This window comes from Melampsora larici-populina, assembly GCF_000204055.1.
Source record: "Melampsora larici-populina 98AG31 unplaced genomic scaffold MELLAscaffold_36, whole genome shotgun sequence".
NCBI lineage: Eukaryota > Fungi > Basidiomycota > Pucciniomycetes > Pucciniales > Melampsoraceae > Melampsora > Melampsora laricis-populina.
Window position 1 is genome coordinate 144,665 of NW_006768800.1, and position 15,252 is coordinate 159,916.

A 15,252-nucleotide genomic window follows, 5' to 3' on the forward strand; every position below is an offset into this window, starting at 1 on the left:
CGCTCAGGTCGTCGAGCTCAAGTCTTGAGAAACGTGACAAGACTCCGTGTGTCTGATCAAGTTCGAGTGATCTTGACCCACCTCGATGATACATAGGAGGGTAAAGGCTCAAAATCATGCTTCATGTGGTCTATAAAGTCCCTATCATTGTTCAGATAAATCAAAATCCTTCATCAAGCTCATCTTCCTGAATCACTCTCAGCTTACCTTAGCCTCCATCACCGTGAAACCCATCATCTGTATCCAGATACCTCAAGAATAAGTCGCATCCTGAATATTCCCGGTCGTCGCCTATCTATAAAGTGTAACCACAGGAGTTTGTTTCCCTTTAGCTGCACCTACACCACGGGGCTGATGGCACGTGACGCTCACGTGAGACATTCAAACACATGCTGTCTACATCGTCATACCCGATGTGAGTTACACCTGCCAGCCAGCATGGGCTACACCCAGTCTGGTCACGTTGCTACAATGTGATGACTCACCCGACAAGCAGGTGAGTCATCTCACCTTGTTAAGGGTGTGAGGCAGGCTGCGTGACAACCAGGGGGGAAGATCGCACACCTGTACTGTACGGAAGTTGTATTGAGCTTGTGAGCATTGGCTCATCCCAGTGCTTTCCCAGCCTCGTGATGGCTGAATAAACACACCAGTTGAATCAGGCGGGGATGTTTCCAACCTTTGCTTGCTGAGTGCACACTATAACAATGATCTGATCTTTGCATTGACAAGGACTACATGTGGTAATTATAGAAACACAAATAACATGGAGAACAGTTAGAAAACAACAAAACTAAGACTAGAACTAAAACTAAAAATAGTCTGTGAGTGAAATTTGATGATTGATTGTAGTGCTTGATAATATGATTCGATGAACTGTTTCTATTGAAGAGGATCATTGAGCAATCAGCCAATGAGTTGATCAGTGAGAGATAAAAAAATGACACAAAGAAAGACCTACAATCTACGAGATCGATCCGGGTGTACGGGGCGATAAGAACCATGAGAACAAAAAGGAAGGGCAACATTGATATCTGGTCGAGAGGAGTCATGATAAATATATGAACAAATTAACAGAAAAGTACCAAAAGGTTAGTCTTCAACTTCATTGAGATATCAGAAGATTGTTCAAGCAGGGGGAGAAGAGGACTTACAAATGAAACAAACAGTCAAAGGGTTTGATGTTAACACTTCAAACAGGAGCAAACCATGACATCAAGCTTCACAGTAAATTGAATGAGATAAATATGAAAGAATGAAAGACTGACAAATGAAATAATCGATCAAAGGACTCCAATATGAATGGAACAGAACTAGAGTCAGCAAATATGAATCTGAAAAAATGAAATTTAAAAGAGTGTTTAGATAGAAAAGAAAGACTTGAATCCAGCCAACTGGTACCTATCAGAATGATGATTTATGCAAAGAAGTCGAATGAATGAGCGCCTCCAAGACAAAGGTGATCGATGTGATGTGATGACCCATGAGTGACAAAGGACTCGAGCGTAGACTGGGGCAGTGGACAAGGTGTAACTGTGGAGTCTGTGACATGTGTCTGTGACGTCATACTTGACAGCATGTGTACCCGGTTCTGAAAATGACACCGGGCTGTGACATTTACACAGCCTGCTTTTGGAAAAGCGGCCTTCGAATTTCAGGATCACTTTGGCCAACAGCTCTTCTTGATCGTTCTTAACCATTAAGCTAGCCCCATTGGGTAAGTCTTTTCTTCTTCTTTGTCATCCAACACTCTCAACTTGATACTAATAGCCTTGTATCTCAATTGTCTTTTGATTGTCTTCTAGGGTTTCAAAGCTATCATCGCCAGTTTGTATCAAAGTAGTTGCTCTCAGCTTTCACTTCCGTTCATCTATTGGGTATACATGTTGATGTTCCAGGTTGTAAGTTTTTTGTTGACTTTTATCTTATACATACCTCTTATGTCTGTGTGTGATGCAAGCAACCCGTGTTTTTTGTGTTTTGTTCTTTTTTGATAGTGTCAATAAGGCTGACATATCTTTTGATAACAAAAATGTTCTCACTGTATAGCGTAATTAGGATACTTTTGTACAATATTGATGTAATTAGCATTTACGGATTCTGTTTTCAATAGGAATCTAAAATGTTCATAATCAGTTACAGTATGAACACAAAATAACCAATTGTGGAGATGCATCAGAAAAAAGAAAAGAAAAGGATCCCAGAATTGATCAATGGGCTTTTTCTTGTTTTGTGTACTTGTCTCAATTCACTTTGTGTTTTACACACATTAAAAAAATACCCATCTGCTCAGCACCCGACGCACATTTGGATGCTAGTTGTCCAAGCTGAGTGTGTGGATGGGAGGTTGTACTGACACATGCCGGCTCACGTGCCGCCCAGGTGCTTAGGACCCAAATCAGCTTGCATGACTGGCATCCAAGTTCATTCGTGTGCTGAGCACCTGGCTTTCAGGCCACGCTCACATGCATCAGCTCACCCGCTGCTCACGGCGAGCTCATATGTAGAACGGGTGGCAAGCTGGGGTGAGGGCCACGTAGCCGCGGTCACACTGCTGCCACCTGTTCTACACAACCACTCGGCGTGGTCATACCCAACTTACGTTTCACGTGGTCCCAGTTCAAAGTCGCCCCGTGGTGTACATCCTGATTGCAAAGAATAAGTCAGATTCTTACGTAGGTTCTTTTCAGTTTGTGCAGTCCCAGACCCTTGATAACCTTGATTCTCATCTAATGCTGATCATCTACTGGGCTCGCTACAGAATGAAATCAATAACATACATATTCTTTATGGCAGCTCACTTTCCGCTTTATGGACATGTGTTGGCAAAACACCAAATAGGTTTCTTTTGCGACTTACCCGCGACCCTCAAACCTTCAAAGGGCATCTGTGGACCGACTGGCCTAGCACCAACGGGAACAGTGGACAATCGGGAGGTCCCTGATCGTGCTGTCAGCCCCTGACAGTCACATGTTTCACTGACCTTTCCTACACCTCTCCCTCACATGACAGGCCCTCACCACCTCTGAATCAACATTTCCCCTGTGTTACAAAGCGGTCGACACCTCACCGACCTGGCCCCTTCCGCAACGGATTCCTGACGGATACCCAAACTCCCGGGGCACCTTTATATCACGACGCGTCCACCACCACCCCTTCTAACCCTCACTTACCTTCCCTCCTTAAACTTCCAATCACCTTCAGCATGGATACCGAGATCTACATCAAACCCGAGTTCTTACGCACTGACCCCAACAAGCCGCTAGCTCTTCCTATCATATTTCACCACACTGGATTTTATTGCCCCGCTTGCCTCGCAGTTGGAAAAGACACCCCCATGAAGTACATCAACTATTTCAACAACACTTGGCGAGTCGCCGTAAGTCGTTTGCCACCTCGCTTCAAACTAGATGTCTTATTTATTGACGGTCTCAACCACTCTTGTTTAGTGCGGCATCACACCTCCCCGCGCCAAGACTGGAGAACCCAAAAACTATGGACACTGGTATCGCCTATGGAAAGACTCCCAGCTGAAGCACGAGCTTCAGTCAATAAATGCGGGGAACTGGCCACCGTTGCCGTATCCAAACCCGTCCCCTGTCGATCACCTGCCGAACACTGCGAACGGTATCCCCAACACAGGCTCACTCACTCCCAGCCGATCGTCCCTAAAGTCAATGTTCACCCCGTTTACTTCAACCGGCAACCATCTAAAGAGTACCACCTCGGCTCAACCACTTTTGTGCCGAGGTGTTCTGGGGAAGACTGGCCAGAGTCACCGTATTGACCAAGCTCGCCAAGGAAACAAGCAATGCATCTACCAAGCCTGTGCCAGCGTAAGTATTTTTTCTTTGGCCCGCGTCCGCGTCTGTACCTAAGTAATCAACTGATTAGTGAAAACTCCTCACTTAGTGCTGTCAAACGCTCGGAGTCCAGCGATGCACCGCCAAAAGGCACGGAAGGCCACAAAATGCCCCACATGCCCCACCTGCGTCTTCGCTCAATCCTAGCCACCCCTTCATGAACAGGAATGAACCCCTCACCCCGGACTTTATCAATCCTTTATTGGCCAGTTCCTCACCTTCTGGTTCGACACCAGCGGCCGCGCCAGCACCAGCACCAGCACCAGCACCTGTAGCATCACATCGTCGCATCGCACTTCAATGCGCACAAACGGGTGGGCGTCTTGCCCACAATCTAAGTAGCACTCAACAAGCTGGCCTTTTTGCCTTACGCCTTCGGCGAAACCAAGAGACGGCTTTCAGCCAAGAAATCGATACTGAGGAAAACAAAGTTGTCAGCGTAATTGCGTGGCTCAAGGTCAGATGACATAGGTGATCACATCTTGGAGATGACTCTAAAAACTGACTGTAGATTCTTATCGTCTTTAGGCGGGACAAGATCCAGAGTTGTTCACCTTTCACGCGCCTAAGTGGCCACTCTTCACCCTTCAGCAGTGTTTTCCCATGGTGGAGAGGGCTATGAACCTTGCCATTTCAAATGGGGAAACTCCTACTGAAAGCCTATCGCTATGGGACCCAGCTTTCACGGCCCGGGTGGGAGCATAACCTTTATTACCGCCAATCCCCAAATTCATACTGATTGATCTGAAATGTGCCTTGTTTGTAGAGGACTGTCCCCAACAACTTGCCAAACCGTCTACCGATCACTCCGCGCCAATTTTTGGTCAAAAGCCCTCAACTTGTATCTGATGATTGTCCGCGCTTCGATTGGTTCCGCAATTCTCTCTACGAGAGCGAAACAGGCACAGCGATACCAGGTTCGGCTGATTCGACATCAACCCACCCTGCCCCACCTTTCCGCCTTGCAAACTCAGCCCCTGTCGCACATGGCGGAGAAGAGGAAGATGAAGTTATATTGGTCAGAGAACAATGTCACCAGGCTTCTTCAAATGTAACCCAACCTGTTATCACGGTTACAAAACAAGTAAGTTCTGATTTTCCCCTCACCTCCCACACCTCTGTGCACCTGAATTGACCACGGTTTTCCTTTTTCATTTGCTCAGACTACTACTCCAGCAGCCCCCAATACCAACCTGGCCAAAGTCACCTGGCCCAACAACGAGGGTCCAGTTAGTGACTTATTTGAATGGTACAATCTGACGTTAAAACTGCACCGGGTGAAAGCGTGGAAAATCTGTTTTGGTGAACACTTCAAAGAACCTTCAGATAGTACTATCCATCGGTATGGTAGATGGATCAAAATTGTAGAGCCTCCCAACATTTTGGCATGGGAACAACGGCAGCAATCGGTTGGCAAGTCCTTCGCAGTACCTTTTGCGCGTGCTGAGTTTCGCGCACAATTCCAGCTCGCCGGATCACCAGGTTCTGACCCGGTCGCTGTCAACGTGGTCAAATCACCCAACAATAAGACGAATCAGACGGATCCACAAACACGCCGAAAACAAAAATTTGGTGAATAAAGCCTCCGGGTGAACCTTCAATTCAGCTTTAAAAACTGACGGTTATGTATCATTTTGTATCTTTCATCGTTTGTAATATGTGCTTTTTCTGTCAGTGATCAGTATCTCCCCCCCACAAAAATGTGTATCGCCACGCACGACGATTGGCTCCCGTCAAGTACAATCAACACCCTCAATAAAATGTTTGATCACCACAATTCTGGTTTACTATTGGCGCCGCGCGGAAACCATCTCCATCTAAATCCGTCGAACCCCCTAACAAGCGCCAGAAACGAAAATTGAGTGAATGATTCCAGCAGCGCAATCGTCATCCTATCAGTGCTGGATCTGACTTTTTGCTGTACCCACCCCACGTTTGTATCAGTAAACTCATCACAACTTACTAGTCCAGAAAAGGCCTCCCAGGCTCAAAACCGACCATTTTTGGTGATCATTTGGGTGATTGATTACCCAAATGATCACCAAAAATGGTCGTTATTCCTTTTCAGTCCTCTGACATCCAATCTGTCTCTACACGATGGACGCGCCTTCCTCACCTTATGGTGTTTTGTTCAAATTGAACGCACAAGGAGGGTACGGCTGTCTGACTTTTGGTGACAATATTTGAAGGGGATAAATTATAATCTCTAAGTCTCCAATCATATATCCATGTATTTTGCAAATAATGTTGTTGTAATTTGTGGAATTGAACGATACCGAGAATGAAGCGCATCGCCTGCGTCACCTTTGCACTTTTCGCTTTTGTATTGCGAAGTGATTTTGGTTGAGCAAATATGTAATTGAGCACAAGCACATTTCGCGCGCTCCCGAGCACTCCAGGCATCACACTAAACTCCCTCGCGATTTGAGGGTGGGTGTAAGTGTGATGGTTGCGTTTAGTTGATGGCGCAAGGAGATCCCATGAAGTCTACGCATGCAATTAGACGGAAGTTGCATTCGTAGACTTAGACTTCACACAGATTCACACACATTTTAGTTAGAGGAGATGAACGATCATTCTCCGATCTTTCTTGATGGGAAAGACGATTGAGAGGATAAGTATGCTCTCAATCGTTGGATGAGCCACAAAGATAGGTTGTATGTCGCATTCACAGTGTCATTTCAGACAGACAATTTTCAGATACAGATGATTGAGGTTCTTGAATTATTAGTTTGTATGAGATAGAGAAATACAAGTATTTTGGAAGATGTGTATGCTTGTCAAACTTCAGGAGATGGAGATCGCCTGGGTAACTCGGGTAGGGCTAGTATGTCACAAAATTTGCCACACACATACTCTTTGGGGAAGCGGCGAAGGGCGTCCTGGCCAAAGTTGCCAATTGTCCACGGATCACTAAATCAAGAGAAAAGCGAGGTAAGAGCAAGACTCTTATAGGCATCACGTTTGACCAGATCACTCACTTGGCGTCATGAACAACCACCTCGGTGATGACAGGCCCAACACCCTGGAAGCCCGCAAGGAAACGTGTGTGCCCACTGGTCTCGTACGTCCAGTGCGAGAGGGCTCCCAGTAGAAGGCGAATTGGGCGCGAGAGATGGTGGTGGACGGGTGCCAGACAAGGTTTGAAACAGGCGTCTAAGCTATACATTTCTCGAGTTCCCTCAACAAGCTCTTCCGCCGTGAAGCAGCTCAAACCGGTAAGAGCAGGATGAACATTCGGTGCTCCTTCATGCATCATCCCCACAAGGTTCTCCTGGAACTTTGAGCATTTAGAAAAGGTTTGCGGTCAGCAACTGTGCACGAGCCAAGATGAAACGATTCGCGCTCACCCTCAGTTGTTGAAGGGTATCCCACTCAGTGTTTGTGGTGTTTGAAAACGTCATCTTATCCTCGATGGTGTCCCTGAAACCGTCAAGTTCTACGGCCGCGTAGAAGTAACCTTGTGCAATTCCAAGATAGGTGGAGAGGGGGCGATCGTGGTGATGGAAGGAGCGCACAGCCACCACCACAGAGCAGTTCTCATTCGTAATGGTGGCTTGGAATGACGAACGGAAATCCCAAGAGTGTATGAACTCGTTGGTGACTGTGATGCGAACTGGTTTACCTTGAAAGGACCAAGTTACAACATCATGAATCATGTCGCATCGAAGGGCAAATATGGTGACGTCGGAGTCTGGAATGATGAACTGGTGTTGGACCACCACTGGGAGCACCTGCTTGCCGAAGTATTTGGAGTCGTTTAAATGCTCAGAGACCCCCTGAAGCGGGTTCTCTGACGACGATTATGAGAAGATGAATAAGACAAGATGATACCATGAGGCGAAAATGCCTTCAACTTTTTGACATTTCGCAAGAATGTTAATGTGGACGGTGACTTACCCATTTCACACACCTCATGGATCGTCGGTTGGGCGTTGGCAGGTGCATCCTCTGCTTCTCCTTCGGATTCTTCTTCTGGCGCGTCATGGGGTTCAGCCGGCTCGGGAATCCCTGAAATCCCGAAAGGTTCCATTTGCAAGGTGAAGGCTTGAGTGGCTGTGTCTTCAGGCAACGCAGCATCCTGCGTATCAGTCGATCGGGCACTGGCACTTTGGCCACTGTCTGAGTGGTAACCTTTCATGGTTTCTGTGTGTAAGGTGGGAGGAGTGGATTGTAGGGCAGGAGTCAGACAAGCTATCTCAGCGGCGCGATCACATACCAAGAGAGATAAAAGCCTTATAGAACCTTTGGGTAAATAAAGATTATGAGGAACAGAGTTGAAAAAATCCAGCCGAGAACAGGAAAATAGTGAATATGAGGATCGAAAGTCGAAAAGTCAAAAGATCGGTGTTGAGGAAACTAGATGAGAATATTAAGCAGTTATTGAGACTGCTAGGCTATTTCAAGAGTAAATCTACTTGATTTACTCTCGTGAAGGTGAGCTGTCGCGCTAATTTACATCTTTGATTTGCCTAACCTTAGTCCTCCATAACTTCAGTATCATGAAGTTATGGAGGACTATTAATCGCTTCTGCTTTCTTAAAAAACAGGTCGGTCCAAGCTAGCGCATACTAACTAACTCTACGTGCGAAGGGAGGAGGAACAAACCCTATCTTTGACCAAGCTCGCGCTACATCAATCGCATAAATTGTTCGATGCGATTGAGATTGATGCGAGGCAAAGACAATGCCAGGTTGGAACTGAACCCCACTGCCGGAGGGAGAGCAGCGAGGAGTGTATATATATGCTAAGACTGCCGCGTTAGCAACATTTGCAATAAATGTCTAAAGTAGAACCTTTTTTGCATAATGTATTTGACTACGGCCATTTAGCATCCCCTTAACACGCGTCCGTTTTGGTGTAGAGGCCAAGGATGGATGGAGGAGTGGGGTGGTGGTTTGAGGAGGATGGCTCGTAAAACGTTCAGAATGCAGGTGGAGGTGGTGCCTAGTACAATAAATGGACACTCGTCTTTCCTCGGTCATACTTTCTTCTCTCCTCTCTCGGTACCTCAGCTGACCGTTCTTGCCACAGGCGTAATTGGACCTTTGGCAACTGGCGCGGCCTCATGCCAATTTTCCCCAAAGAACACGTGTGTAGGAAGTTCTGTCACCTACGAGGGATTGCTTTTGCAACTCATATTCCCTTTTTTTAATCTCTTTTCATCTGTATTGGAACCATTCATTCAAATATTAACTTCTGCTGTCATTGGTGACTAGTTTTTGTGTCCATTGAAAATAAAAGTAATTCAGCTATTATGATCTTTTTGCCCTTTATATCTGTCTGACTCCCATGTGAATTACTAAGATATGTGAGGTTAATCTCACATCAACGAGACAAGAGACAAGAGCTTTGCCAAATTGTGTCTTTCCAATCAAACATCTAAAAGGACTTTTCATTCCATCATGAACACTGACTGATTGTCTTTCAATGTATATAATTTTTTCATACACATGAATAAATTCAATATAGATACATGTTAACAAGCAAAGGCAATGTATTCAAAGTAATCTCATTTTGATCAGATCACTTTGGATATTCATAACATCCATTGATAAATTTGATTGAAGAGATAGAAAAGCCAGAATGACATGATGAATCAAGGGTTCACATTTCCAAGTCTCCGCAGAAAAACATGTTCGCTCTTTTTTTGAGTCGGCGAATCATCCATTTATTCCTGCGTTCTACCATTTCCTCCATAAAAAAATTGAAATGGACCGCATGAATATTGCGTGCGATGGAAGCAAAACCCCTGTACCAAACGTTGGTCATCTCGGCAGCGGACGAGTTGAAGATCCAATGACCGTTCTCGTCCTGAAGTTCTGGGAACAATTTGGGATCCGTGTAATGCTGGCAAAACTCGTCGGTGTCCTTGTGCCCACGGAAGTGAAAGGGATCTACTGGGAAGACGGTTTTTAAAAAGGGTGTGGGATCTTCATCTCCATTGTAGATGTGATCCACGAGCTTGCAGGCGCTGTCATAGAAGCAGACCTCGGGTATTTTCTTCGGAAACGTACGTAAGATAAAGGCCTGACCGGTGGAACAATAATAGTATAGTCAGTTTGGCTACGGGAGCATTAGGATTAGATACAAACATACCTTCACTGCACTCAAGCTCTCAGAGTGGAAAAATGTTTCTCGCCCGAGTATGATACCGCACGCGGCTACTACAAGCTGTTCATTGTGTGTTCGGCTGCGAGAGATGCACACTCATTTGCCTTTTTTCTTTTGGGCATCTACACCCTCGCGCGCTTTTTCATGTACCCGATTGTCTTCGTCTGCGTCTTGTACAGCGTCCATATCTACCATCTCTGCGGTGTCCCAAGCTTGATGGACGGTCGGGTCAGATGGTCGGTTTGAACCAGGACGGTTGAGCATAGAGGTGAGTGCGAAGCTTGACTTGACGCGTGCTTTGAATCGGGCATAGGCGTCCACATGCTCTTGTAGCCCGCATGTTGCTGAACCATTTTCCGCGTCCTGTGAGCAAGGCTGAGCATGGCAACGCCGCCCGAGCCGTAGTTGATGATTCGGGCAGAAACAATCGTGTACTCGAGCCAGAGGGGTCGTACACGGCCCATTTGGTGGCGGCAAACCGTCAGAAACCGCTAGTTCTCGGAGCTGATCCGCTGTTGCTGTACAGCGCCAATGCCCTATAGTTACACCATCTGTAACGACCGCACGGATGTCTAGAGATAAAACAAGATTGTTTGAAATTAAAATCAAAGCGAAGTACAAAAATGAAATATCAACTTACATCCTTCATTGCCGTTTTCAGCGGTCTCGGAAGTCAGTTGGACACATGCTGAACAAACATGATCACGATGTTTTGTACCTTCTAGAGCAATCCATTCCAAGACTTGTTGCATTGGGTCGTGGTAACGTTGATCACTGGCGGTCGTTTTGGTGTCCACAATCAAGTTACCAAAGCACGCGTCAGCTCGGTTGAGGAGACAGTGAATGTCTAACGCATCACGGCAAGTCGATTCAGATATAAAGGGTTGAACAGTGGGGGCCCCATTCAACCTCGGGATGTCAGTCACATCATTGACATATGAGAGGTTGAACATGTTGACTAGATTGAAGTTCGAGATACTGATTATCGATGTACATATTAATCACGTGGCCGATATGAGAGAGAGAGACAAAATAAACACTTACTGGGCAAGCATTTGTCCGTTGAGGAAAAGTTCAGCCAATTGGTGGGTCATGAAAAAGTGGGTGGAGACCTGGTAGGCTACTTGGTTCCGGCCAATTAGTGACGAGTAGTAGGTGCGGGTGCCATCCTCAGAATAGTAGCTGGGTCGGTAGTGGGTGGTGCATTCTAAAAAATGCAAATGAGCAAAGCGCCGTCAAAAGTGCTGGTCATGAAGACCTACTTGGGCATTTCATCGTGTATATCCGGGCTGTATGTACGCCGTCCACGTCATACACGTAGCCATCGATTTGAGAGCGATGCTGTAATCGAATTTCAGGAGTGGAAGGATTTGCACAAACTAAACATTTCTTCACAGGTGGTGTGAGAAAGAATTCGGGAATGCTTTCAGGAAGTCCCGATTGGTAACCGTGCTGTTGGATCAGGTTTGCAGGTCGGATGTGGATTTGGGACAATGTTGGGAAGAGTATGCGCCACAGATGGCGAAAGGCTTTGGTCGGTAGTGAAGAGTTCAATGCGGTCCTGAGGAAGGGTATCACGTCGTCTGCACTGTCGAGAGTCATATTCCAGGCGCCCTCGGTGCGAGTGTATATTTCCGCGGCAAGGCTGGCAAACCGTATGACGTCCGATATTGTGATGGTTGTGAGTAGCTCCGGGCAGTCAGAAGAGACAATGTTGATAAAGGTGGCAAGTAGCATGGCTGATGATGGGAACTTAGAGTGGACAGTTGGAAAAGGAAGAGCGGTGGTGAGTTAGGGAGGCCTGAAATCGGTGTGAGGTCACGGTTATTTGGTGACGGTTATTTCCCGAGTCACTGGGCTGTCTTTCACGAGCCCTTTCGTGAGAGATGGCAGCAATCCTTGTTGAAGTGTGGAAAGGTGATATAAAGCCATCACATTATGCGTTTGAGGGGGGGCTGACAGTCAGGGTTGGCTGTACAGGACTGACAGTCAGGGTCCTCCCGAAGGCCCAGATCTCCGGCACCAACAGGCAAGGACTCCTTGATAAACTTCATCTTGGATCGTGAGTATCATCCTCTCTATCCTGACCAGGAAGACGAGAAGTCCTACTTTCATGGCACTCTGATAGCACTTACTGACTTTATATCTCAAAATATTTAGCTACTGATGCAATCCTAGTGTCTGCGGACAAAGGTGGCTTCAGTCTTTGGAGCTGTCCGCCACGGGATGATAAGGGGGCATATTGCTGTACTGTTTCCGCTGTATCACCAGCTGTAAGTATCTTTTTCCTTCCGGACTTGTCACATTTTTTCCATGGCTGAAAAACATCAATTGTCATGTTCTTTATCATCCTTTGTTTTCATCAAGGATAAGGATAAAAAGTTAGCTGCGGCCTGCCGCAGCCAGAAACAAACTTACTGATTTTATGATGATTGAAGAAAATGTGGTTTGTTCTCTTGAAGAGTTATTGTGATAGATGTGTCCAATGTTGATACTTGCATTTCTTGAGACCATTGTAATCTTTTAGCATGTATAAAAATGCAATCTGAATCAGCAATTAAACACATGCAATTCAGAACACTGAAAGAAAAAAATTCTTTTTGAGATTGTTGCTGCCTGCCCCAGTGCATCAAATCCATTATAAGTCAATCACCCCCACTGTTACTCTCCTTCTCAGGCATGAGACCTTTCTCGACTAGAACCCTTCATTGTAAGTAGCCTAGGCGGCCACCATTTCCAGAGGCTGGATGGATATTGACCACAGGCGCAGTGATTGCCTGGCCAGAGCCGGCCTGCCCTACCTAGATGGATTAAGGATAAACATAACATCAGTCTATGTTCATCTTTTGGCTTGAAGAAGCTGGAAGGAAAATGGTCAACCAATAAATTAGATCACCTTCAGGACCCAATGTTCCTGCCTTTGAGTTCTTCACCAATTGTTCCTCAAACGCTTTCATAGCCAAAGGGTCAGTGTTTTTTGAAGCAGGCCAGATGTGGCAATAAATTCCTGTGTGGCAAAAGACTCCCCAGCTGGTCTCCTTCTGTATATCAACTTGGCAGTTGGATTCCTTACATTGAGTCCAAAGATGATTTCCATTACACCTGACAATGGGGCAAATCAGATGTCTACAGGGAGAGAGGAGGGCGCCAAAGACATCACATCTGATTCAGTATTGAAAATGCAAAAGAGAAGAAGAGATAAACTCACTCAAGAACCAGCTCAGCTGCCTTTCCATCAGCAGTCAGAGGTGGTGCTGCATAGTCACAAAAGTCATTGTTGCAATGTAAAACACCCAGGCAGGTGAACCAGACCATCTTCCAAGGTCCTTTTTTGGCGCCTTGAACCTTTTGAGTATGTGGATAGGAGATGTGACCAAAGTTTAGGATGTTGTTGCCAGGCTCTTGGACAAAGACTGTCTGACCATTTGGATAAATTGTGTAGCCATGACTATCTTGGGTCAACCCATGATCAATATAGGTCTTGAGTTCACCGCTAGACGGAATAGGTATCTTGAACTTCTTCCCAGTCTTGGTTGGGCAATTGTGTTTCTTCTTCCCAGGTGATTGTGATGTAGAAAGCATTTTGGTGGAGTTAGCTTCAACAGGTTCAATTTCCAAAGTGACTTTGGCCTCAGTTGGAGTTGATGAAGCCCGTTGTAGTATTTAAAGCTCAACAAGAGCTTTACAACACCTAAGAAGGGATAATCTACTACGTGTAATATAGTAGAAGTTGCCTAAAGACTGCCTTCTTCAAAGAAACCAGCACAAGGGCACTTGCTGACCACTTTGTGATAACAGAGAAAAAGATAAAGGCACCAGAGAAATAAAGCAATACTGTTGTGTAGTATTATTCCCAGTTTTAAGCGCAAAAAGGTTCACACACTATGTTTATTACTAGCAATACTGTTGTTAAGTATTATTCCCAATTGACTTTTAGTCTTTAACACACATAAATAAATTTCTCCTTGCTTTGAAGGGGCGGATTTAAGTGATCTTAGTACAAATATAGTAAATAAATGATGATTTATAACACTACAACAAAGGTATAAGATGCAGAAAGGGGAACAAAAATCCCAAAATCATCAAAGAGTATATATATCCACATGTAACAACCTCTACAACAGTCAACAGCCTCAAAAACCAGTCAAATCCGCCTAAAGAACCCTAAAAATCATGTAATGACACAATGTAATGATCTTGTTACTAATGTATGATGTAATTTTCACAGCTAAAAGTGATCAATGACGCAATGATGTAATGTACAGCACTTCTTAAGATGAATACAGGTGATTTTTTCCTTGTAAACTAGCTGAAAACCAAATTTTGAGATTACGAATTTTTTCAGATGTGCTCCAATGTTGATCTACTATAGTGCATCTTGTAGCTCTCGTGATACTGATCATTTCTGACACCCATATGACCTACTTCTGATGAGTGATGAGTAAGATATTGACACTGCAAAAATAATGTATTTTTCCAAGGTGAAAAATGATTGACATTAATGCACAAAATGATTAATAATGCAGAATTAATGCAGAAAAATGCAGAATTAATGCATTTTTAATCATTTTGTGAAATAAATGTAATCATTTTTCACCTTGGAAAAATACATTATATTCACAGTGTGAGTTGTGAAGTTAAGGTTTTTGGTGTTACATGTTGACTTGTGACTGTAAATTCGAGATTCACACCAATTTCTTATTTGCCTTATAACTTTTTTCATAAACCTCTGTTACTAATGATTTAAGGATTGTACATTATGTAATCCACTCTTCTGCGGTGAATGAGCTATCTACCAACTTAATCTGACGTCATTTGACATATGTAATAAGCTGAAAACCTTCATTTTTGACGAAATTCACCCATTCTCTTCACTTTTCACAGCTACTACTCCCTTTTTCTTGCTCATGTAATATGACATCATCTTCTATAACCTTAAAAATCCCGGAAAATCCTCTTGGCAACCTTAATTTCCACTACTACCACCATTACATATGCAAACTACACGCATAACCCTTGTTTACCAACTTCAAAAAAGTACCTTTCTCCTAATAACTTCTGTTTTTCCTTATCAACCTTGAAGATTAAAATTGTTACTGTATAATAAACTGTTGTTCTTTCATATTCTAACCTTTAAAAACCCATAACTTAATTATAAATATGCTAAAAACCATTTTCCAACCTTTACACCTACATTTTCGAATTTTTCTTATCTTTTCTTTTTCTCTCTTTTTGTAATAACTTTGTAAGTAAAATATGTTGATCTTAAGAATAA

The 15,252-nt window shown here is 44.5% G+C and overlaps 3 protein-coding genes across 3 annotated transcripts; 1 reads left to right on the top strand and 2 right to left on the bottom strand.

Annotated features, from left to right (window-relative positions):
- Nucleotides 1–2,789: 2,789 nt before the first annotated feature.
- On the top strand, nt 2,790–5,443 carry MELLADRAFT_90235 (uncharacterized protein; the record flags this gene model as incomplete). Its single annotated transcript, XM_007413307.1, has 7 exons — nt 2,790–2,951; nt 3,056–3,379; nt 3,450–3,836; nt 3,913–4,320; nt 4,392–4,556; nt 4,630–4,947; nt 5,027–5,443. The coding sequence occupies 7 exons, from the start codon at nt 2,790–2,792 to the stop codon at nt 5,441–5,443; spliced, it is 2,181 nt and encodes a 726-aa protein (XP_007413369.1).
- A 1,200-nt stretch (nt 5,444–6,643) lies between these two features.
- Nucleotides 6,644–8,004, bottom strand: MELLADRAFT_90236 (uncharacterized protein; the record flags this gene model as incomplete). Its single annotated transcript, XM_007413443.1, has 4 exons — nt 6,644–6,776; nt 6,845–7,143; nt 7,214–7,656; nt 7,764–8,004. 4 exons carry the CDS (start codon nt 8,002–8,004, stop codon nt 6,644–6,646), a joined length of 1,116 nt encoding a protein of 371 aa, XP_007413505.1.
- A 2,161-nt stretch (nt 8,005–10,165) lies between these two features.
- On the bottom strand, nt 10,166–11,714 carry MELLADRAFT_90237 (uncharacterized protein; the record flags this gene model as incomplete). The annotated part of the gene is made up of 5 exons (XM_007413442.1): nt 10,166–10,172; nt 10,264–10,549; nt 10,618–10,955; nt 11,022–11,184; nt 11,240–11,714. The coding sequence occupies 5 exons, from the start codon at nt 11,712–11,714 to the stop codon at nt 10,166–10,168; spliced, it is 1,269 nt and encodes a 422-aa protein (XP_007413504.1).
- Between the last annotated feature and the right edge of the window lie 3,538 nt (nt 11,715–15,252).